This window comes from Pediculus humanus, genomic scaffold (genome assembly GCF_000006295.1).
Source record: "Pediculus humanus corporis 1103172108195 genomic scaffold, whole genome shotgun sequence".
In the NCBI taxonomy this organism is placed as follows: Eukaryota; Metazoa; Arthropoda; class Insecta; order Psocodea; family Pediculidae; genus Pediculus; species Pediculus humanus.
The window spans coordinates 127,252-150,762 of NW_002987765.1; the positions used below are offsets into that span (position 1 = coordinate 127,252).

Genomic DNA, 23,511 nt, shown 5'->3' on the forward strand with positions numbered 1-23,511 from the left:
TAAGGTATGATGTGTTTGCTGTACCGATTTCAGGCATAAAATCATTTAATATAATTAGATGACACTTGAGAATGGCAAATATTGTGATGGTGATGATGGTGGGGGTGGTGGTGGTGATGATGATGGTAGAGGTGTTGATGGTGGTGGTGGTGGAGGGGATGATGATAGAGGTGACGATGGTGGTGGTGGTGGTGATGGCGATGGCATTTGAAACATTTTTCAATTTTTTGTGTGTTCTCAAATCAATTGTATAGGAAAGAAAATGTTTTCCATTTTGTTTTTTTTATAAGGTTCACGTGTGTTGCACGTACGGCAAATTAGAATTTTTTCCTACGTGACCCTCATTGTTATTTGTATCTTTTTACAATTAATTAAACGTTAGTTAGTCATTGAAAAATCGATTGTTTGGATTAAATTAATTTTTTTTTTTTTTTTTTTTTGCATGCTCGCGCCCGCGAATCGAATTTTTATAATTTCGATAGTCATCATTGACTATCAAATTTAATTTAAAAAAAAAAAAAAAAAAAATCGAACTCGAAATTTGAACTCACACACACACAAAACCCGACGATACCAATTTACTTTTTTTTTTTTATGGTGAGTTGATTTTAAATACCTGGAATTCATTTATTATTATTATTATCATCATCATCAAAGTTTTCAACGAACGTATTAAATAGTAAGAAAGAAAAAAAAAACATGATTATTATTAACTTTTGTTTTTGTTAGTATTTTTTCTTACTAACATTTCTAACAAACAAATTCTGTCGTTTTTTTTTAATGACGTCATAAATAAAGGTTAAAGGTGAAAGGATCGATTAAACCTTTGGAGGGATACACCACGTTTATGTTTTATTAATTCCGGAAAAAAATTAAAAAAGATTTATAATAATAATTAATTTATTTAAAAAAAAAAAAATTTTTTTTTTTTTTTTGTCTAATGCCACGAAAAAATTAACGGATTTTTTTTTTTTTTGTTTTTTTGCATGTTTCGAATAATAAATTAAGAAGGATAATAAATAAGAAAAGAAAAGAAAAGAAAATGGAGGAGTGGAATAAGATTACACAAAAAGAAAATATTTGTTGACGTGAAGGGTAAGTCGAATTTACACGTTATTTTATAACCTTTTTTTCGTATCCTTTTGCGTGAAATTGTTTCGAATCGAAAGAAAAGGTTTGTTGAAACAAAAACGAACTTCTTTACTTACACGAAACACCTCGGAGAAAAAAAATTTTTTTTTTTTTATTAAAATCCCGTGAAAATATTTCCCAAGTTAGTAGCTCGAAAAGCTTCAACACGTTAACTACCTCAAAGGTAAATTTTTTTTTTTTTTTGAATTTTATTAGTTTAGACAACAACAACAACAACAACCACAAACAACAACAAAAAAATTGTTTATATATATTCGATTATTATACAGGGAACGAAAAATAAAGAAAAGGGTGACCATGGGAATTAAATATCCGTTGTTTTACGTTTAGACTATTTAGCCTCCAGGTTGTCCTTACGTGACCATCCAGGTTTTTTTTTTTTTTTTCTTCTGCTACCGGTATTTTAATATTTATATATATACGTAGACCAATAAAATCCGAATCACGCGCTTAGCGGCGCAAACTTTTGATCAATTGTCATAATTTGATGTGAATAATTTTTTTTTTTTTTTTTAATGTCAGATACTTTTATTATTATTATTATTATTATTGTTAAAAAATGGCCTCCGGTTTTTTTATTTTTTAAATTTAAAAAAAAAAAAAGAAAAATTTTTAATTAAGTGCCAATTAAATGATGGTTAAAAAAAAAAAAAAAAACTTCCGAAATAAAATTTTTAATCAATGAAAAGGCGGCACATATCTCTCTCTCTCTCTCTCTCTCTCTCTCTATCTATCTCTTTTTAACTGTCTTCTGCTGTCTTGTTTTATTTTTTAAAATGTATATAATTTTTTTTTAAATTTTCTTTTGCCACGTCAAAAAAAAAATTTTTTTTTAACGAAATCCTTTCAAAAAAATTTTAGTTTCGCTTTATTATTATTATTTTTCGATACCTTTTCGATAGATCGATCGATCTATCGATCTATCGTTCTTTCGAGTTAAGCATTCGAAAGAAAGAATAGAAAACAATAATAATGATGATAAATTTCTATTTTATTTTTTATTTTTTGTTATTCGAATTGCCTCGAGGTTACGTGACTACCAAAATTTATATTCACGTAACCGAATCGATTTAATTGTTCAACTTATTTTACTTGCTATTAATTGAAAAAAAATGTTTTTTCTTTCTTTCTTTTTCTTTTTTTTTTTATGAAAATATTCGAATGGATGTAATAATAATAATAATAATAACAACACGAATAGTTTTTAAAAAAAGAACGTTCGAGAAATTTCTCATGAGGAATTATTATTATTATTATTGTGCATGTTCTTTTTTTTTAATGCAAAGTAAAAAATTCGTTTTTTTAGTTTAAACATTTATCGGGAGGGAGGGAGGAAGGGGGAGAGAGAGAGAGGGATGAAACGGGGGTATATTATAAATTTACAATTACTTAATTTTCTGGAGATAATAATAATAATAATAATAATTTTCGATTAATAATAATAATAACGCGAATAAATCAAAACGTGGATTTGTCCGATTTGCCCGTAGGTTGTTTTTGATTCGTTGTTCGTTTTTCGGTTAAAAAAAAAGAATTAACGAAAATAAATTTTTAATTAAGGTATACGAATTTAATATCGTTTAATTACGAAATAAATAAATAATAATAATAATAATAATAATAATAATAATAACGGTATCGTAGGTATCAAAAATAAATTATCGTTTGCGAGACATATATCGATATAATAAAAAATTTAAAAAAATGAATGAATAAAGTGACAAAACTTTTGAAATGTTGTCGTTGTTGTTGTCGTTGTTGGTTGTTGTTGTTGTCGTTGTTGGTTGTTGTTGTTGTCTCTGTTTGTTTTTGTTTGTTTTCTTCACGTTTGATTATACCATAAACAAAATGAAAATTTAAATAAATTTTACTTGAGAAAGAATTCGTGTGCGAGGCATCTTATTTATTTGTTTATTTTTTTTAAATATCGTAGGTTATTAAATAAGGATCGTGTCATTAGATAAAATAATGAAGTTATTTTTATTTTAAATTGCCCTTTTTTTTTTTTTTATTCTAATTTTAATTTAAATTTAAGAATTTTCGATGCACATACAAAAAACGTAAAAAGGAAAAGAAAAAAAATTTTAAATGACGTCATAAATTTTTTTTTTTTTAGAATTATTTTGATAAACGTGACGTATAAAAAATTATAATGCCACGTGGTGTAATTTTTTTTTAATAAAAAGGATAAAATAATTCATTCGAATCGAATAAAAAAATAACTAAGGTCCAATCATTTCGATCGATTTAAAAAAAAAAAAAGGTTTCGAAAACATGTCGGAAATAAAAAGAAAGAAAACCTTTTTGTCACACCTAAAAAAAAAAAAAAAAAAACGACGACACACACACAAATTACTCGGTTTTATTCGTTTTTAAAGTGCCATCAGTAAAAATTATTACTTTTGTCACTGGTTTAATGTGAATGAAAGAAAACAAACAAACAAACAAACAAACAAACAAACAAAAACAAACAAAGAAAGAAAGAAAGAAAAAAAAATTTTAATTACGTTTCGACTGTTTTCTGTTTTTCTGTTTTTTCCTTATCGATTACGGTGCGGTTTATAATTTTTTGTTTTTTATTTAAAAAGGTTGGTAACCCTGTGATTTTTCATAGATAACACAAATTATTAACTTTATTATACTCATCGTAAAGTTTAATAATTTGTCTTCTTATTTATTTTTCTTTCAAAACTCACCCTTTAAATTTTAATTCGTTTTATTTCTCACTAATCCGACGGGGGAGAAAAAAAAATTAAAACGTATCGATCAAATTTTTTATTTTTTTTTTGTCGCATTCATTCGTGTCGCGTTCGTGATCGGGGGGGGGGCAAGATTGGGGGGTTTGGGGTGGGAGTAGTTAAAAAAATTACCGAGAATTTATTTATATTTGAAAGCAAAAAAAAAAAAAATCCGCGTGACGGTTTATGTAAAAAATAATTTTTTTTCGTTGTTGACAATTTACCTAAATCTCGAGAGCACAATGAGGGGGGGGGGAGCACAATGAGGGGACCCAAAAAAATATTTGCGATAGTTTGCTTATTATTATTAATTTCAAAAACTTTTTCTTTTTTTTTTTTTTTTTTTTTACTAATGAGTTACTAATAACGCTAAGAAAAAAATAATTGCTTGGATAATTAGTATACTCTAGCCAAAGGTAGCTAATGATAATTACAATCAATGCGCGCAAAAAAAGAAATATTCTTGTTAGTATTTTTTTTTTTTTTTCTAACTTGATTTTTTTTATAACTCTATCATTATTATTATTATTATTATTATTGGAAAAAAAATAAATTTTCGAAAAGGTTATAAAAGACAATTCGCGTTTGTTAAAATAAATTTTAAAAAAAAAATTGTTGTTGTTGTTGTTGTTGTCTCGTACGATTGTATTTATTCAAAATGATATAAACACGTAATTAGTCACATGAATCGGGCAAAATTATTTATAAAAAAAAAAAAAAAAAAAAAAATACAAAATCAAACGCAAACAAACGAACGCACGCACTCACTCACGCACTCAATCACGCACTCACGCACGCACTCACGTTTGATTAATAAATTGCATGAAATAAATCAAATGAAAAAATATATCAGCCACCGCAAGTATATCTGGAATGTAATAAGGTAAATGAATATATAGATGAATGTATGAAAGGATAGATGGATAAATGGATGGAGAGATAGATGAATAGATAGATGGATTGGTAGATAAAAAGATGAAGAAGAAGAAGAAAGACAAATTATAAATATTGATTGTATTATGTATTGATTGATTAATTGTGCGATTTGAAAGGTGTGTCCCAAACCGTGGTAACCAGTTACATTGAGTTAGTTAAAGCCAAAAGGCATATATTACTTTAGTCTTTAATAATAACATTTTCTTTAATGTGTTCAATTCAAAAATAAATCTTAAATCTCTTTTAGGATCCATACCTGACTCACTACGTATACCTTATTTTGTTACACGGTAATTAATTAAGTAAAATTTTACACGCTGAGGTGTTTGCATATTCTAGAAAATTCTAATCCAACGAGTTGAGTTGGTTTAATTTTTATTGTTATGTCGAACCATAGAGTAAATAAATGGAAATGAATGAAACAAAATTTAAATTTATTTTATTTAAAAAAAAAGAAAACAAACAATTTAATTAAAAAGTTATGTTGAGGTTTTAAATCGTTCGATACCTGATATCGTAGTGGTGTCGATTGTTGTTGTCGTTGTCGTTGTTGTTGTTGTTGTAAAAGGGAAAAAAAAGGAGAGAAGAAAAAAAAAAATGTGTCGAAAAGTTTATGTAATTCTTGCTCAGACAAAACAAGGTTTTGATTCAATTATGTTTGTTGTCAAATCAAAACTTTTCTTCATGCTTGATTATTAACGACAAACGAACGTTCGAATAATGTGTTGTTGTCAAAAAAAAAAAATTTAGGTCCAAACCTGAATGAATATTTTGAATTCGTTTTTTTTTTTTTTTAAATGAAATAATTTATTCGTATTTTTAGAAAAAAAAAAAAAAAAAAGGTGTGACCGAAGAAGCAGAAGACGAAAAAAAAAAAAAAAACATCCGACGACGATGATGATCATGTTGACAATAACAAATTTTAATAATTGATTTTAATTGTTTTCTTTTTTTTTTTTTTCTTTTTTTAAAAAATCCGGTTGGCAATCCTGCAAAAAAAATTATTTTTTTTTTTAACAATAGACGCAATCACCAACAATTATTGTATTGTTATTATTATTATTATTTATAAATAAATATTTAAAAAAACGTTTTTTTGAAATTTTTCAGGAGCGAATTCAGACGGATATCGATGTTTTGCTATTGTTAACAGGAGTCTTTGGATTTTGTAGGATTTTATGGATTTCAAAGGGTGAGTCTAAATTTTTTCCTTTTTTTTTAAATAAGCAAAAAAAGAAAGAGAGAGAGAAACAAAAGGAAAAGGATAAACCTATCACGAAAAAAACAAGGTAATTAATCAAACGGTTATTTTTTTAAAATATCGCGGCTACACCTGTGTGTGTGTGTGAGTAACAATATTTAAAACGGGTATACCATCATCATCCACCCCTAAAAACTACCCGCCGGTAGCGACTACGACCACTTATATTAATTTATATAATATTTAAAAAAAAAAAAAAAAAAAAAAAAAAAAAAGGTGTCAGGACTGGGAGGTTTTTTTTCTCCATCGGTTTGTTTTTCCTTCGGGTATTTCATTATTATCATTATTATCATTATTCATTTATAACAAAATGAAATTTCGTAATTTTATTAATTTCGTTTCAAGTTCGCAAGAAAAAAAAAAAATTTCTTCTGCTTTTTTTCACGATTTCGAAAAGGTATAGGAAAATTAAGTTATTTGTTGTTGGATGGAAATTTTTATTTCATTTGACGTTTTTTACCTTTTTTCTTTTTTTTTTTTTTTAACGAAAAGAAAAACACGTTATTTAAAAGAAACGCACGCACGTACGTACGCACGCATACACGCATACACGCACACACTCACGCATTACGATCTGTGCATGTCATTTCCGTAATTTCATAGTCGAAGAGGGAAGTAAATTAACGTATTATAATCCGACGCCGTTATTTTACTCAAAGCGTTTTCTTTATTATAATTATATTTCGTTTAAGTGTGATCTTTGCTCGCTTCAACCTCATTCTCTAACTCGTTAAAAATAAAAAATAAAGAAAGTTCCCTAAAGCCCCGTTTGCATAACTTTACTCGTGTTGTCGCCTTTGGGAAAGCTTAATTGTGCGGAAAGCAAATTAGCGTCAACTTGGGCGTTGTCGAATTTAAACGGTTAAGGACCTAACTTGGCCTTATTATTATTATTATTATTATCATTATTATTATTATCATTATTATTATTAAACAATTTTTTTCAAAAGGTACATATAAATAAATAAATAGGTAAATAATAATTAATTAATTAATTGATTGATTAATTGAGGGTTGTGTTGTAAAAAGTGTTGCCAATTTAAAAAAAAAAAAAATTTATTATTATTATTATTATTATTATTATTATTATTATTTAAATAAACATAATTTACATATGAAGGGGAGGGGGTGGAGCGAGGGGATGGGGAGGAGGTAGGGAGGGGGGGGGGAAATTACAAAAAAAAAAAGAAATAGGAAAATTTTTTTATGATTTTTGTTTGTCTCTCGTAGTTAATTCCAACGGTTGTTGTCTGTTTCCATCTTTTTCCATTTCCATTCTTTGTCTTTCTCTTTTTAACATGGCTATATATTCTCTTTCTTTTTCTTCGTCGCTTTCGTCGTTTACGTTTATCTCTTCTTCTTCTTCTTCTTCTTCTCCTTCTCCATCTTCTTCCGAGTCTATCATTGAATCGTTTCCATTTTGTTCGAAAGATTGTTTTCTTCCCTGAGGATTTCGTGACGCGACGTTTCCATATTTAAATTGCTGCTGCTGATGATGATGATGATTATGATGATGATGATGATGATGATGATGATCTTCGTTTTGAAAATAATTTTTTAACGCTTCGTGATTGTAATAAAAATTAGGGGAAGATTCTTGTATATTTTTCAATGCTTCTGCTTGATAATTTTTTAAATCTTCCGCACGTATGTAAGTTTTAACGGGTTCGGAGTCTTTTTTAGCACACGGGTGTAGAGCTTTGAAAGCGCTGTTTTTCCCTCCCATTAATAATCTCGGAGATATGGGAGATGAATCCGTAACCGCGGGCGAATTGTGAGACGGTGATATCCTTCCGGAATCTGTAACGTTCGGCGATGAACTCCTTTTTAAAATTCTCATTCTTTGGTGTCTCCGCCATTTGGCTCGTCTGTTAGAAAACCAGACCTAATAGTCAATCGAAATTGTAATCAGATTCAATATTTTCGTTTTTTTCGTTGTTTATAACAAAAAAAAAAAAAAAACGTTTGGAAATAATAATTTTTTTACCTGGACTCGAGCTTCCGATAAAGATGTTTTGGACGCCAATCGTTCTCTTGTAGACACGCAAGGATAATGACTTTTCTCAAATTCTTTTTCCAATTCTTCTAATTGATCCGGACTAAACGTTGTTCTATTCCTTCTAAATTTCGGTTGATCGCTGTCGTCTAAACTCGATGTTTCATCCTTTTCGACATCTAATAATTAAATCAAATTTTACGTTGAAAAAGTAAAAAAAAGTAAAATGAAGATTTCGAACGTGTGTGTGTGTGTGTGCGCGCGCGCTAATTACCCATTAATCTAGGTATTATGATATCCGATCCGGGTACGTTTAACACATTTCCGGGACTAGAACTGCTTTGAGAGTTACTTGTTCGTCCGTGTTGTCCTCCCATACCGGAAATCGATCCGCCCGATACGGAACTAGCATTCCACAAATGAGCCGTGGCTGGATGCCACGGAAATGCCGCAGCATAAGGATGAGGATGATAGAGTCCATATCCGGCAGCTCTTGCAAATTCTGCAGCTGCTCTTTCCGCTGCACGATTTCTCAATATTCTATTAATGGAAGATACCGATGGGGCCGTCGCGTTCGTACAAACACCTTTAAACGAAATAATAATAATAATAATAATAATAAAATGTCACGAATCCCGTAAAAAAAAAAACTATATACGCATCTCGGGTGGTCTTTCACGTAATAAGAATTTCAAACACATTCAGGTACATTTTTTTCATTTTTTTTTTTAATCAAAGGGATTTGACCGGAGATTTGAAAAAAACCCCGAGTGACAGCCATTAGTCATGTTGATTGCTGCCGTTAATTAAATCATTTTTACATCTTTTCATATTTTAATGTCGTCTTTTTCATTGTCCTTCCGTCATTCGACATCGTGCCTTACAAAAAAAAAACTCGACTCGAATATTCAGTGATTCAATTGTTTGCAACTTGAGCGAAACGAATGAGATATTTATTATTATTATTATTATTATCATTATTCTCTACATTTTAATATATTATTATTATTATTATTATTATTATAAAAAAAAAAAACTTTCGAATGCTTGAGTTAGTAAAATCAAAGTCAATTTTTACAAAACTGTTAATTACATATTAATTTGTAAAAAAACAAATGCAAACAAGCGGATAACATTCTAGTAAATTTCCACATAACTCCGATAATAATAATAATAATAATAATAATAATAATAATAATAATAATAATAATAATAATAATAATAATAATAATAATAATAATAATAATAATAACGACACGAAAGCAATTATTAAATTAAATAAAAGCATTAATTTAAAAAAAAAAGTAAAAATTGATACAGACAGTGAATAATACCAAAAAAAAAAAAAAAACAATAATTAAATTTCATTAACAAAAAATATAAATAATAATAATAATAATAATTAATTGTTAAAATTGTATTAATTAGTCCAAGCTTGCACAACCCGAAACCAAAACAACAACAAACAACAACCGCAACCGCCGCTTATAAAAAAAATTATGTTTACGCGGTTTTACCTACGGCTAATATTAAAATGAGAGAATAAAAAAAAAATATTAATAATAATAATAATAATAATAATAATTAGAATGTGACATTTCCTCATTTCTTAACTACTGTCAACCTTGATTAAATCGAAGCATGAATTTTTTTTCGAATAAAATCGATGAGGGGGAGCGGTGGGGAAAGAGGGGAGGCGGGGAGGGGAGGAGAGGTGACGAGGGGGGAGGAATGTAAACGATGATCTTTCCGCCATTTTTTTTTTTTTTATAAAACTTTATAGTCGTTGACGCATGTAAAAAAAAAAAAGTAAAGTTACATTCGTTGCTTTAGGGTCAAATAATCGTATTATTATTATTATCATTATTATCATTATTATTATTATTATTATTATTATTATTATTATTATTATTATTATTATGAGGAAAAGTAATAAAATTTGGTAATAAGTCAATTGTGATTTTAATAAGTTGAAGATGATTGTTTTGTAAGGATTTCGTTTAATTAATTATTATTATATTCGTACATGTTATAATAATAAGTAAGTAAACGCATGAAAAAATGATTTAATATTGGTAGTCGTCGAAATACGAGGATGGATACGGTACTGAAAAGGTTCCCATTAGTTAGTTTTTTTTTTACGTCACGGTTCGACAATCACAACGAGTAGCAAAAAAAAAGAAAGAAAAAAGCACCGAAATGTAAGCTTAAATTGCCCAATAGTTTGACTGGCTGTCATGGTCATTGACTAAATATGTGCTTGACTCAAACATTCATTATTTTGGGTATAAAGGCGGAATCGTAGAAAATAAAATCCACGGGTTCGTTCGCTGCTACCACTTTTTTTTTTTTTTTTTTTTTGTGACGACGTGGAAAAAAACGTGTAACTAAAACTCACCTTCGGAAATGAGCCTTTCACGAATTTCCCAAGCGAATATTGTTGGATTTTCTCTTTTGTATTGTTCGATTTTCGATACGACAGCAGGTGTGGCTACTTTCGGTTTGCTACCACCAATAAGACCTGGAGGTCGAAGAGTACCTGTATGAAACAAAAAAAAATGCGATTATTTATTGTTTTTTTTTTATTATTAATTTTATACATTTGTGTTAAAAACGAAACACGTGATGGTGTGGTGGTGGCGGTGGCGGTGATGATGATGATGATAAAAATGATTAACAATTTCCACGAGGAAAAAAAAAAAAAAAAAAATCATTGATTTAAACAAGTCGGCGAACTGAAAATATCGGGTCGGCCCAGATATTCAATTCAGACATTAATTGTACGTTACTTCGGTTCTTTTCTTTTTTTTTTAATATCAGATAAATGATTTTTTTTTTTTTTTTTTTTTTTTTTGAGGGTTTTAACAGGTGATTTCCGGTCTCTCTCTCTCTCTCTCTCTCTCTTTCTTTCACTTTTTTTTTAATTATTATTTCTCTTGGAATCATTTTCATTATCATATAATGCCCGGAGGTTCGCACGGGTCGATGGTAGTATATTACTTTACCGCCTCCTTTTTCCTTTCTCTCTCTCTCCCCTCTCCCTCTTCCTCTCCCTCTCTCTCTCTCTCTCTCTCTCATTAAATTAGTAGTCTTATATCACGTTTGACGACAAAGAAGTGATACTCTCATTGGTGGACGGTGCGTGACACGACCATCGCTAAAAAAATTATTATTATTGTTATCGTCATAGAACAAAACCCATCATTGAATTAGCCGTGGAATATAATAATATTTTCGGCTTGACATATGTCATTTCATTGACCGACCGATCTTTTTTCTTTTTCTTTTTAACTTTACAAGTCCTACAGATGGTCAACACAAGAAAAAAAAAAAAAAAACTTTTATTTTGTATCCAACAAACAAACAAACAAACAAACAAAAAGGGAAAGAGAGACTTTTTCATCAACATCCTAGTATCCTAATAATTACCCGTTAATTCTTTAATTAGTTTTCAATTATATAAGGAAAAGAAAAAAGTTTTTTGTATGTTTCGAACATTATTAATAACCTATTGTATAATTACACGTTTTTATATATTCAATAGATTTATCCCCTTCCTTCACCCCCTTCTTTCCACCCCCTCGTTCTCTCTAAATAAATAAAAATTATTTTTTCTGTTATTAAAAAAAATTTTGGACATGGCATAATGAAGTAAATCCTGGGAAAATCATTTATGACTGACTATTGTATTCGATTTTTATTAAAGGAGAGAAAGAGAGCGAGAGAGAGAAAGAGAGAAAGAGAGAGAGAGAAAGAGAGAGAGAGAAAGAGAGAGAGAGAGAGAGAGAGAAAGAGAGAAAAAGAGAAAAAAAGAGAGAAGGAGAGAGAGAGAGAAGGAGAGAGAGAGAGAGATAGAGAGAGAGATTTTGGATAAATTTAAAATCGGGGTTAGAAATCAAATTATATAATTGCCCATTAGGAAAAAAAAAAACCTTTTGGAGTCTTCGAAGGTGGTCAATAATATTTAGGAAAAGGTAGGCCGCGTACCCGGGGGGGTCTCCTCATATCGGCCCCAAAAAAAAAATTATCTTAAACTCTTATCGATATACTACGTTATTTTTCTATAATCGATACGTTAAAAATTATTTTATTTGTTAATAATAATAATAATAATAATAATAATAATAAAACAGGTTGCAAGGTGTATCTCGAAAATTTTTTTTTTTTTGCGTGTGTGTGTGCGTTTAAACAGACGCCTGAAGTTTAAAATTTTCTTAAAAAATCCCAAGAGTTTATTTAAAAAAAAAAAAATTTTCTTTCGGAAAGGAAGGAAGGAAGAAAGAGAGAGAGAGAGAGAGAGAGAGAGAGAGAAAACTTTCGAAACCGGAAACGGATGTAATATATTTCTTTTTTTTTTTTTTTTCTCGTACGGATCCATAAATTTCTTTTCTTTTTGTTTTTTCGATGGCGAATTTTTAACAGAAAATTTTTTTATTTTTATTTTCTCGGTTTCTATTATTGTTAAGCGAAAAACAAAAAAAATCAGGTATCGTGTCAGGTATCGTGGCAGGTGTGTAAAAATTTACCGAAAAAAATTTTAATCACAACATTAATCGTGTTTTACTTAAATTTCCACATTTGATGATGATGATGATGATGATTTGTTCTCGATTAATAAATAATCACACTCTATTATTATTATTATTATTATTTTTCATTAACGTTTTTTTTTTTTTTTTTTACGAATGATATTATTAATGATGATATTTTTACCGAGGAAAATACATTTTTAATTATATAAAAAATTCAGGTACGCTAAAAAAATTTCATTTTAACATTCGGTTCGATTCAGTTTTCTTTCCTTTATTATTATTATCATAATTTTGGCGTTCGTGAGAGAGTGAGAGAGAGAGAGAGAAAAAGAGAGAGAGTACAAACGTTGTGAAATTTTATTTATAAAATTATATTTACGCCCCTCGGTTTTTTAATAAACGTTAGTCATGAAATGATAACTAACACACACACAATACGTACGTATATTTTTTTCTCTCTCTCTCTCTCTTCCTCTCTTCCTCTCTCTCTCTCTCTCTCTCTTTCAACGTTCAATTACAACCACCTTGACCGAGGGGGTAATGGTATAAAAATATATGTGGTCAAATAAATAAATAGTCGCTCTCCCGAATGGATACGTTAAAACTTTTGAAAGCGTATATATAGAAGCAAATGCTTACGTTTGACATGCAAGTCTAAATTTTAATTTTTACATGTAACTCCTGCAATTAACCGAAAGATAATTACCTTCTTTGCGGATAATGATACCCGGTATATTGGGATTAATTTATGTGTGTGTGTATACCTGGTTGGCACATGCACACACTCAAGTACATACACGAACGAATAATATTCATGTTGTTATCAAAAAAAAAAAAAAAAAAAAAAAATTTTTTTAATACGGAATTTTAAGTGAAAACTAAATAAGAACAATTTTCGTAAATAGAATAGTGAGGAGAGAGAGAGAGAGAGAGAGAGAGAGAGAGAGAAAGAAAGAGAGAGAGAGAGAGAGAGAGAGAGAGAGAGAGAGAGAGAGAGAGAGAGAGAGAGAGAGAGAGAGAGAGAGAGAATACACCTTGTACGTACCTATTGTGTATAAAAAGTTAAGCAAAACAATCGTTTTTAAAAAAGAAAAGAAAAGAAAAAAAAATGAGGAGTGTGTTAATCTTGTGTTAAAAAAAAAAAAAATTTCTTAATTAATTTCATTATGTTGCAAATAACGTTTTTTTTTTGTTTAAAAGATAAAAGAACATTATAAAGTTCGATTATGCAATTACAATTCTCCGGATACATTATCATTATCATCATCATCGTTATCGTTTTTTTTTTTTTGTAAAAAGCCTCACCTTTTTCTTCTGCCACGTTTAATATTCAAAAAATCAATAATAAAAGCTTTAAATCAAAATAAAATGTCTTCTCTGAATCTCATAGAGATAAAAATCAAAAATGGCGAGCAATCGTTCGTGAATAGAGAATGAAAAAAAAAATAAAATAAGGAAAATGAAGATGAAATAAAAAAAAAAAAAACAATCGAGAGAGAGAGAGAGAGAGAGAGAGAGAGAGAGAATGTTGGTTTGAATTTGTTTTAACTAATTTTTTTTTTTTTTTTTTTTTCCATTTCCTGTTCTGTTTTCTGTGACAATCACTAATTAACCGTCGTCATCATCATCATCATCATCATCATCATCGACAGTCATCATCTGCCATTTTAGATGTTTATTTTGTTGATGAGTAGTTATCCAATTGTTATTTTAATTACTCCAGGTTTATCTTTTTTGAATTTTAAATATCATTTTTTAAAACTTGTGTCGATTTTCTTTTGTTATGTCAACTTTATTCTTTTTATTTTTTTTAATAATGCGTTTTGTTGGTTTATTCACTTCTCCTCTTTCTCCTCAACCTCCTCCTCCTTTTCCTCCTCCTTCTCATAATTTCACGTGTGTGTGTGTGTGTGTTTCATAAGTAACCTTCCAAACGAATATTTAATAGAATAATAATAATAAAACGACAGGTTTGTTAAAAAAAAAAAAAACGATTATATTTTCAGTAAACAAATTGTTTTTTAAACAAACAAACACACACATTTATTAGAAAATTGTTTTGTTGTGTGTGTGTATATGCAACGTATGTGCGAGAGGAAATGAAAATGAATTAAAAATTTTCAATTTTTCGGGGAGGGGGGAGCGGGGAGATTCGAATTCGCCTCTACCCTTGGTAGAAATAGTTTGATTTCTGAACGTACCTACAAATTTAACATCGTCTGCTTAAGCATTTTATACGTCGTGACTCATTTTTTCGACATGAAAAATTTTTTTTGTTTGTCGTGGAAAACAAAAAAAAAAAAAAAAACAAACCCGATCAGGTTTTTTTTTATTTTTTTTATAAGATTATTATTATTATTATAATCACGCAAACGTAATTAAACGGAAAAAGGCTGAGAACTTAAATGTTAACAAAAAAAAAAAAAAAACAAAAAAAAAATGCAAAATACGCTACGATAACATAAACTCAAACATAATTTATTATTATTATTATTATTTATTATTATTATTATTATTATTATTATTATTATTATTATATGATGACGTACAACAATAAGAAAGAGAAAAAAACTCACCCAAAAATTTAGTTACGGCTCCTTGTTGCGTAAGCATGTGTTGAGCGAGATCGTAGTGTCTTCCCAAACCGAATCTTGAGAGTTCTAATAGTCTTTGTTGTTGAGATGCTAAATTTGCTAGAGGATGACCCGGTGATATAGAGGTCAAAGGTGGAGCACCAAGAGTTGAAACGTATAAATCTCTTAGAGACGTGCTCGGTGCGTTTAAAACGTTCGTTCCTGTTGCTGTTGTTATTAAAAAAAAAAAAAGCAGAAGAAAAAGTTTGTTGTTGAAAAACATTTCCATGATTTATTATTATTATTATTATCATTATCATTATCATTATCATCATCATCATCATCATCATCATCATCATCATCATCATCATCATCATCATCATCATTATTATTATTATTATTATTATTATCATTATTACTTTAACATAAACGAATTTTTTTTTGTTTTGTTTTTCCGCCGCCATTTTTAACGGTCAAGGGAGGAAACGAAAAGAAAATACAAAAAAAAAAAAGTAAGAAAAAAATGTTTTTCACGATGAGTATGCGCGTAGTAAATAATAATGATGATGATGATGATAATAGTAATAATTTTTTTTTTCAATTTTTAACTCCACCCCCGTTCGATTGTTTTTCCCCCAAAAATTTAAATAAAAAAAGATGCTGGAACTTTTTTTTTATTGGTTTGTTTATAAAATATATAAAATTTACCCTTCGTGTTCACAACACGAAAAGTTTTTTCCAAAAAAAAATAAAAAGGGGGAAGGGGGTAAAAAAAAAAGAAAAAATTCATCTCTATGTAATTCGTGCAAAATATATGGTACGGTTTTAATGGGGGATATACGTATATATCATCCCCCTCTCCCTCCCTTTTTATTATTTAATAATAATTACACGTGAAAGGGTTTACAAATGATTTTAACTCGAAAGTTAGCCAGAGCCCTTAACCATAATGTTTTCTTTTTTTTTTTCCATCGGGTCCCCACGCACGCTCGCACACACGCACACACGCAAAACAATAAATTGTGGATGTCTTCAACCCCCCCCCCAAAAAAACAAAAAATTTTTTTTTTCACTCACATCAACACGATTTCATTCATAATTAATGTTGGAAAATTATAAGTTAACCTTTTGTGGCAAATAAAAAAAAAAAAACTTTGGGCTTATTCCGTTTTGTTTGTTGTTCGTTTGTTGTTTGTTTGTTAGTTTGTTTGCATCGACCTCGTCGACTTCCCATTAAATAATTTAACTTTTTTATTTTATTATTTTAAAATTTTATAAAAAAATTCTATTTCCACGTTTGTTTTTGTTTTTTAATTTTCTTCCAGATAAATTTTATGTCGCTATTATTATTATTATCAATATCATTATTATTATCATTATTATTATCATTATCATTATTATTACTTCAGGTATCGAATCGAATGTAAAATCGAGAATTTATTTATTTATTTTATTCGTAAAAAATAATACATACATACATAAATAAATAAAATCCATAATTTTTTTTTTTTGTTACATTGGAAACAATTTAACGACTTTAAATAATTTATTTAAACATAAACAAACAAACGAACAAACAAACAGACAAACGAAGGAACAAACAAACAAACACAAATAATAAATAACACGATTTTTAACGAAAACATTACATAAAAAAAAAAAAAAGTTGAATTCATTCAAATTTTTCTAACTAATTATATTTGGTAAAAGGTACACAATTATTTATTGTTGATTGGTAGCCATATTTTTTTTTTTTTTTTTAACACCTGAGGGTACCTATATATATACCTTAAACATTTTAAGGTACCTAATATAGTTATGTTGTTATTTATATTATAACTTTCAAATGTTTAATACGTTTGACAACATTATTAAAAAACATTTTCGTTTGTTTTATTATTATTATTATTAAGTAAATCACAAACGTGGGTAATGCAAATAGGTTTTTTTTAGGGGTAGAAAAGGGGTAAGCGGGGGAGGGGGAGGTAAATGGGTACGTTTCGATAAAAAAAAAGGTTTTTGTCATTTTTACGAAACTTATTATTATTATTATTGTTCGCGAAAAAAAATAATAATACTAATTACTATGATAAGTAATATCATATCATTTAAAATGAAAACATTGTTAATTTAAAAGTAAATGATAATGTCTTGAAACATTTTTTTTTTTTTACTCGCTTTAAGGTATACAATTCCGTAAAAAAAAAAAAAAAAACACCTTAATAAGAAGATATGTTAGGTGGTAAACAAAGGGCCGAAACGAAACCACAGGCACGCCCATTAACAAAAAAACTATCGTACCTGACTGCCTGCCTGATGATGATCCTCTTTTGCACCTTATAAATTTCTTTTTAACTAAATAAATCAACGTCAATTCAATGGATGGATTCAGGTTTAATTTTTTATACGTCGTCGGAATTGTTACCTTTTGATTACTTTTTTTAAAAATAAATGCCGTCGTCTATCATCGTTTTAAATTGTCCAAAAAATTTTGTCTGTACCTGTGTGTGCGTGCGCGCGCGCGAGTATATATACAAACAAACAAAAACGACTGTAATGCGCGTACCTTAATATAACTTGAGGCCACTCATTCAACAACAAACATTTCATTATTATTATTATTATTACTTTTTTTTTTTTTATAAATTTGATTGCTAATTTTTACTCATCTTTTTTTTTTTTTACATTTATTTAAATCTCGTTAGTATGACGTGTTGATGTTTGTTTGTTTGTCGTCGCTTTGACGTCGTCGTGGTTGTTGTTGTTGTTGTTGCAACTCGACATCGCAAATAATTCATTTAAAAAATTTTATTATTAGGTTTTCCCGATAATGATTTTCCCCCTTGATCATTATTTCATCGAATTAGGTACCCATTTTACATACCTTAGGTATTTACACACACAAAATTATTATTATTATTATCATTTCACGATTTAGTAGAATAGTAATAGCGATATGCGAAAAAAAAAAGGTTTAAAGAAATAGTATATGAAAATGATTCATTGACGTAATATAACTGATAAGAGGTTCAAAACCGATACTTTATTAATACGTTAATGAGTATTATTATTATTATTAATAAAAAAACCTCTTATCGTTAATAAATTAATAATGATGATAAAGTTTATTTATTTTTATTTTTTTTTATAGTTACCTGATGGAGACATTGCTAATGATAAAGGAGTTGGTAAATTTGATGATGTGACCGACGGTGAGTCCATCTTTAAATCATCACAAATTATTTTTTATCTCTCTCTCTCTCTCTCTCTCTCTCTCTCTCTCTCTCTCTCCTTCTTTCTTTCTCTCTCTTTGTCTCAACTGTCACTTTTTATTAGTTTACGTTATGTAGGAAAATTTTTTTAGAAAGAAAAATCGATATAAACGCACTCGCGATTTTTTTAAAATAAAATCACAAAATACTCGCGTAAAATTATTACTTGCTATAAAAAAAAAAAAAAAAAAAAAACACAAATCGATAAATATTATTTATCGTATATTATATTAAAAATTATTATTATTATTAAAATCAAAATGGAGTCAAATCACAGAGAAAAAAAAAAAAATTTTATCGTTGGTTAACTAACTAACTCGCACACGCTCATTCAAATATCGAATACTACTTTATATTGAGCAGTTTGCTTGCGAATGTTCACGTTATTTTATTTTATTTTTTTTTATTTTTTTAACTATCATTATTATTATCATTATTATTATTATTTTCGTGCGGCATTAATGGAGTGTGTTTATATTTAAGTGTATATCGCCTATGTTTAACTTATGAATACGTATAATACGTTTATATGTAATTTCTATTCGTTCGACTCCTCCGGTTTTTTTTTTTTTTTTTTTTTTTTAATGTTTAACTCGTTTTGGTTTCTCCCCACTTTATTGTTGAATGGATATATATGTGTGTTAGAAATGTTTTTTTTAAAACGTACCTGAACGTAATCGATGAATTTCCACGGCAAACGTAATAATTTTTTTTTTCCCCCCGAGTTTTTCCACGTTTTCAAAGATGGTTGGAAAATTTCGACGGTTTTTTTTCGTTTTTGAAAAGTTGGTAGTATCGAAACTCCTGTCGTAAGATCAAATTATTGGTTTAGTAATTGAGATTAGGAGAGCATTTTTTGTTTTTTCTACTGAACCTCGTATATTTTGGGGGGGGTTTTATTTGGGGGGGAAAGAAGTAGTCAAAGGTTGAAGTCAGGTTAAAAAGGTTAAAAAAGTTTAATTTTTTAATTTTGGTTTTTCCAAATCATTTTATAAAATTAATATTTTTTTTTATATCTTTGTTGTAAATTTTCCGGAAATAGTTTTTCTTTTTTTAATTGTCTCTTTTCCCAAGTCTAATCCCACGTCTTTTTTTAAATTTATTTTTATTATTATTTTTTTATTAAACAATGACTTTTCTTTTTATTCAATAATAGAATCGTTTTGATTTCCCCCTCCCACTCCCACTCCCCGTTCGTTACTTATAATTATCATTAAAAAAAAAAAAAAAAAACTTTCTTAACGTACGTAGTTATCATTATTATTTATTAATAATAATAATAATTTTCCAAAATAATTAAAAATTTAAATTTAATTTCTTTCATTCGATTATTTTTTTTTTTTTTTAAAGTTTAATAATAAGTTGAATTATATAAGGACAACACTTAAATCATTTTAATACTAAATAGATAGATTGGGAGTGGGGGGAAAAAAATTAATTTAAACATCTACTGCTAGTTAATAATAATAATAATAATAATAATAATAATAATATTTCGATATGATTAACATAAGGGATCATTTTTTTTGAAAAATTTCGTGTATTTTTATATATTATATATTATTCCAAGTTGAAAAGTTTAAAAAAAAAAAAAAATTTTCGAAACTATTAATTAATAAATTTTCATCGGTTATCCGATCAATTGTTTTTTTTTTTTTCTTCTGCTATTTTAACAAAAAAAAAAAAAAAAAAAAAAGAGAAAACGAATTTTTTTTTTTTTTTACATTGTTTATTATTTATTCCAGTTGATTTGTATAACGTAAATAATTTATGGCCGATACAAATTATACGGGGTTAAGTTTATTCATCCAAGTGGTAACAGAATAAGCCCCCCCCCCCAAAAAAAAAAAAACCATTTTCTTTTTCTTTTCTTTCACTCCCTTCTCGTCTTATTCGTTAATTAAATATAAGGATCAAAAATTAAAATTATCATTATTAATATTTAAATAACTTATTTTCTTTTTTTTTTTTTTTTCTTTACTTTATTGTTTTGTATTTGGTTAGGAAAAAAAAAACGAGATTTTTCGGTCACGAAAGGTGAGAATTAAAAAGGTGGACCGTTAAAAACATTGTTAAATAAATATACCATCGTGTGGTGCTGGAAGGGAGAGGGGAAGAGAGAGAGAGAAATGAAATTTAAACGATTTTGATTGGTCGACGGTTTCACAAATCAACCACTCCCATTTCACCATATTTCAACTTCCGCTTTTACCTTATTTTTCTTTTCTGTTTATTATTATATTCACGACGAACGAGCACTCATTTGACATTTATCATTTCATTTAATATTTATTCATTTTTTTTAATTATATTCACAACGTTTAAATATTATTTAAAAAAAAAAAAAAAAAAAATGGAAATTTTTACGAATTGAAATCGATAAAATAATTTTTTTTAATTATTTAAAAAGGCGAATTATAATTACAATCGAATTATTATTATTATGATTATTATTATTATTAAAAAATAGGAAAAACTATTAAGGAAAATAGGGAATAGGAAAATTATTACTCGATTAATTACTTTAATTAAATTCTTATTGCGAGCTTTTAATTAACCATTTGAGTAATAAACTTTGAATAGGTTCCTTTTTAATTTTAAATAATTAATGCTTTTTATTATTATTATTATTATGGTCCACCATTAAACACGACAAGGCTACTTGTCGGAGTTTTTTTAAGTATTTATCCGAGGATTCTACCCGATTCCTTAGGGATAAATACTCGAATTTCGGTGGTGCCACTTATTATAAGATAGCACCACATCAATTCTTGAAGGTCTTCCTGAGTCCATCTTTTTATTCGATGGGAACGATTTGTCTCCTGAACTGGGCTCCAGTGACTAACATCTTTGGAGTGGCCAGGTCAGAAGCAGTGAAATTCACATTCTCGTCGAGCTGCCTCAGGTCGACAGTAGAACAAGATTTGTTTTTGGTTCTTACTTTGTCTTGTTCTCATTTTTTTTTTTTTTTTTTGCTCTTTTTAAGCCAACAGCACGTGGCGTTCTCAAACGGTCACCCATCCAAGTTTGCACCACGCCCGATGCTGCTTAACTTCGGTGATCGTACGGGAACCGGTGTGACCAGCACGCTATGGCCGTTGGCTTATTATTATTATTATTATTATTATTATTATTATTATTATTGTTGTTGTTGTTGTTGTTGTTCGATTCGTTCGAAACGTTCGTTTAAAGAAACGTAAAAAATAATTTTCATAATTTCACAGCCTGCTTGAAATAATAAATAATTTCGTTTTTTTATTCATAAAAAAAGGAAAAAAGAAAAAAAAAAAAATTTACAATTAAAATCAATTTGAAAAAATTTTTTGATAATAATTACGGGTCATAAACAAACAGGAAAAATAAAAACAATAACAAACAAACAACCAAACAACCAAAACAAACGAAAACAATCGTCCATTCATTATTTAACTGTCAGAAAATTTTTTTAAAAAAATAACATCAAACGTGAACTTTTTAATCAGGGTTTTTATTATTATTTATTTTAATTTTTTTATTGTTTGTTATAAATTTCTACCTACGGTACTGTTGTTATTATCATTATTATTATTATTATTCACCGTACGAAAAAAAAAAAAAAAATTAGAAAAAGGTTGGACCTTTGTTTTTAAACGAATAATGTGGGTGGTGGTCAGTGAATCGTTTACACACACAGAAAAAAAAAAAATTTTTTTTTTTTAATTCGTTTTATACAACGTAAGTTGTTATTAAATGATAATTAACAAACATGGCTGACCGTTTCGTACGACGACCGGTTCGCCAATGTTCTTACGAATTAAATTTTTTTTTTTTCCCCATAAATATTTTCGAAAATGAATAACGAGTAAAATTAAATTCAAATGAATTTTCTAAAAGTTAAAATTCTCATAAATAATATTTGAAAAATAAAAATGGCGTTTGATTTTGCTCCTAAATTATAATAATAATAATAATAATAATTATTCGAATAATGTTTATTAGGTAAATGTTTCGCTTATTGATGATCTTCTTAAAAATTTATTGACGCGACTAAAAGACAAACACTAACAAACAAATTTGTAAAACAAACAAACAAACAAACGTACAAACAGACAAAAAAGTTTCCCGTGTCGTTTATCATCATCATTATTAATTTTAATTATTTAATATGGCGATTATTCGTCGTTTGTGTTTATGTGGCTCAAACAATATACTTTTAAAAAAATCGATGATGTCAATATGGCGACTCAAACCTGTAAAACTTTATTAATTTAAACAAAAAAACAAAACACGTGACATACGAGATTACGAAACGAAAACAAATATGGAGGATTCCATTAAACGTTTAATAAAAAATTAATTTTTTTTTTTTTTTGTACTAATTGACGATGATTGTGAAAACGAATAATAATAATAATAAAGATTTGTTTGTTCTAAAAGAAATAAACGCGGAATGAATTAAAATAATTTTATTATTATTATTATTATTTATATGACGTCATCGTATTAAATAAATGGCGTAGGGCAGACGTAGTTTAATAACATACCAATGACAATAAATTTAAAATTAGTTTTAAAAAAAAAAAAAATAAGGGGGGGAAGAAAAGGGTTATATTAACTGATTAGCGGTTTTAGTTTTTAATCAAGAGATACCAACAAAATAGATAAAAAAAAAAAAAAATGTAATAAATCATGACGCCAACTGTTGAAGACTTAATAACATGGTTACCAAATTTCAACTCCCGTCAACAAAGTCGGGAAAAAAAAAAAAAAAAAAAAAAAAATTTTTTAAATTTAGATCAATATCGTTTTTTTTTTTTTTCTTTTTGCGGTTCTTTTTTTTTTTTTACGTACGCACGTGCGTGTGCCTGTGTGTGTGTGTTATTATTATTATTATCATTTGACATTCACCTGCGAATTCTTGTTCAGGTGCTCATTTTCGGGGAAAAAAAAAGGGTTGAATTTAACAGACGTTTATATAAATATTATGAGTTGCCAAACGGTTAACACCCCCTATTTCGTTAAAAAAAGGAAATTTTTAATATGAATAATAAGGGTTGAAAAAGGGGTAGGAA

The 23,511-nt window shown here is 28.1% G+C and overlaps 1 protein-coding gene across 1 annotated transcript; it reads right to left on the minus strand.

Moving 5' to 3' along the window:
* Positions 1 to 7,291: 7,291 nt before the first annotated feature.
* Phum_PHUM427950 (Paired box protein Pax-6, putative) lies at positions 7,292 to 15,477 on the minus strand (the record flags this gene model as incomplete). Its single annotated transcript, XM_002429274.1, has 5 exons — positions 7,292 to 7,972; positions 8,075 to 8,262; positions 8,358 to 8,669; positions 10,482 to 10,622; positions 15,192 to 15,477. The coding sequence occupies 5 exons, from the start codon at positions 15,475 to 15,477 to the stop codon at positions 7,292 to 7,294; spliced, it is 1,608 nt and encodes a 535-aa protein (XP_002429319.1).
* Between the last annotated feature and the right edge of the window lie 8,034 nt (positions 15,478 to 23,511).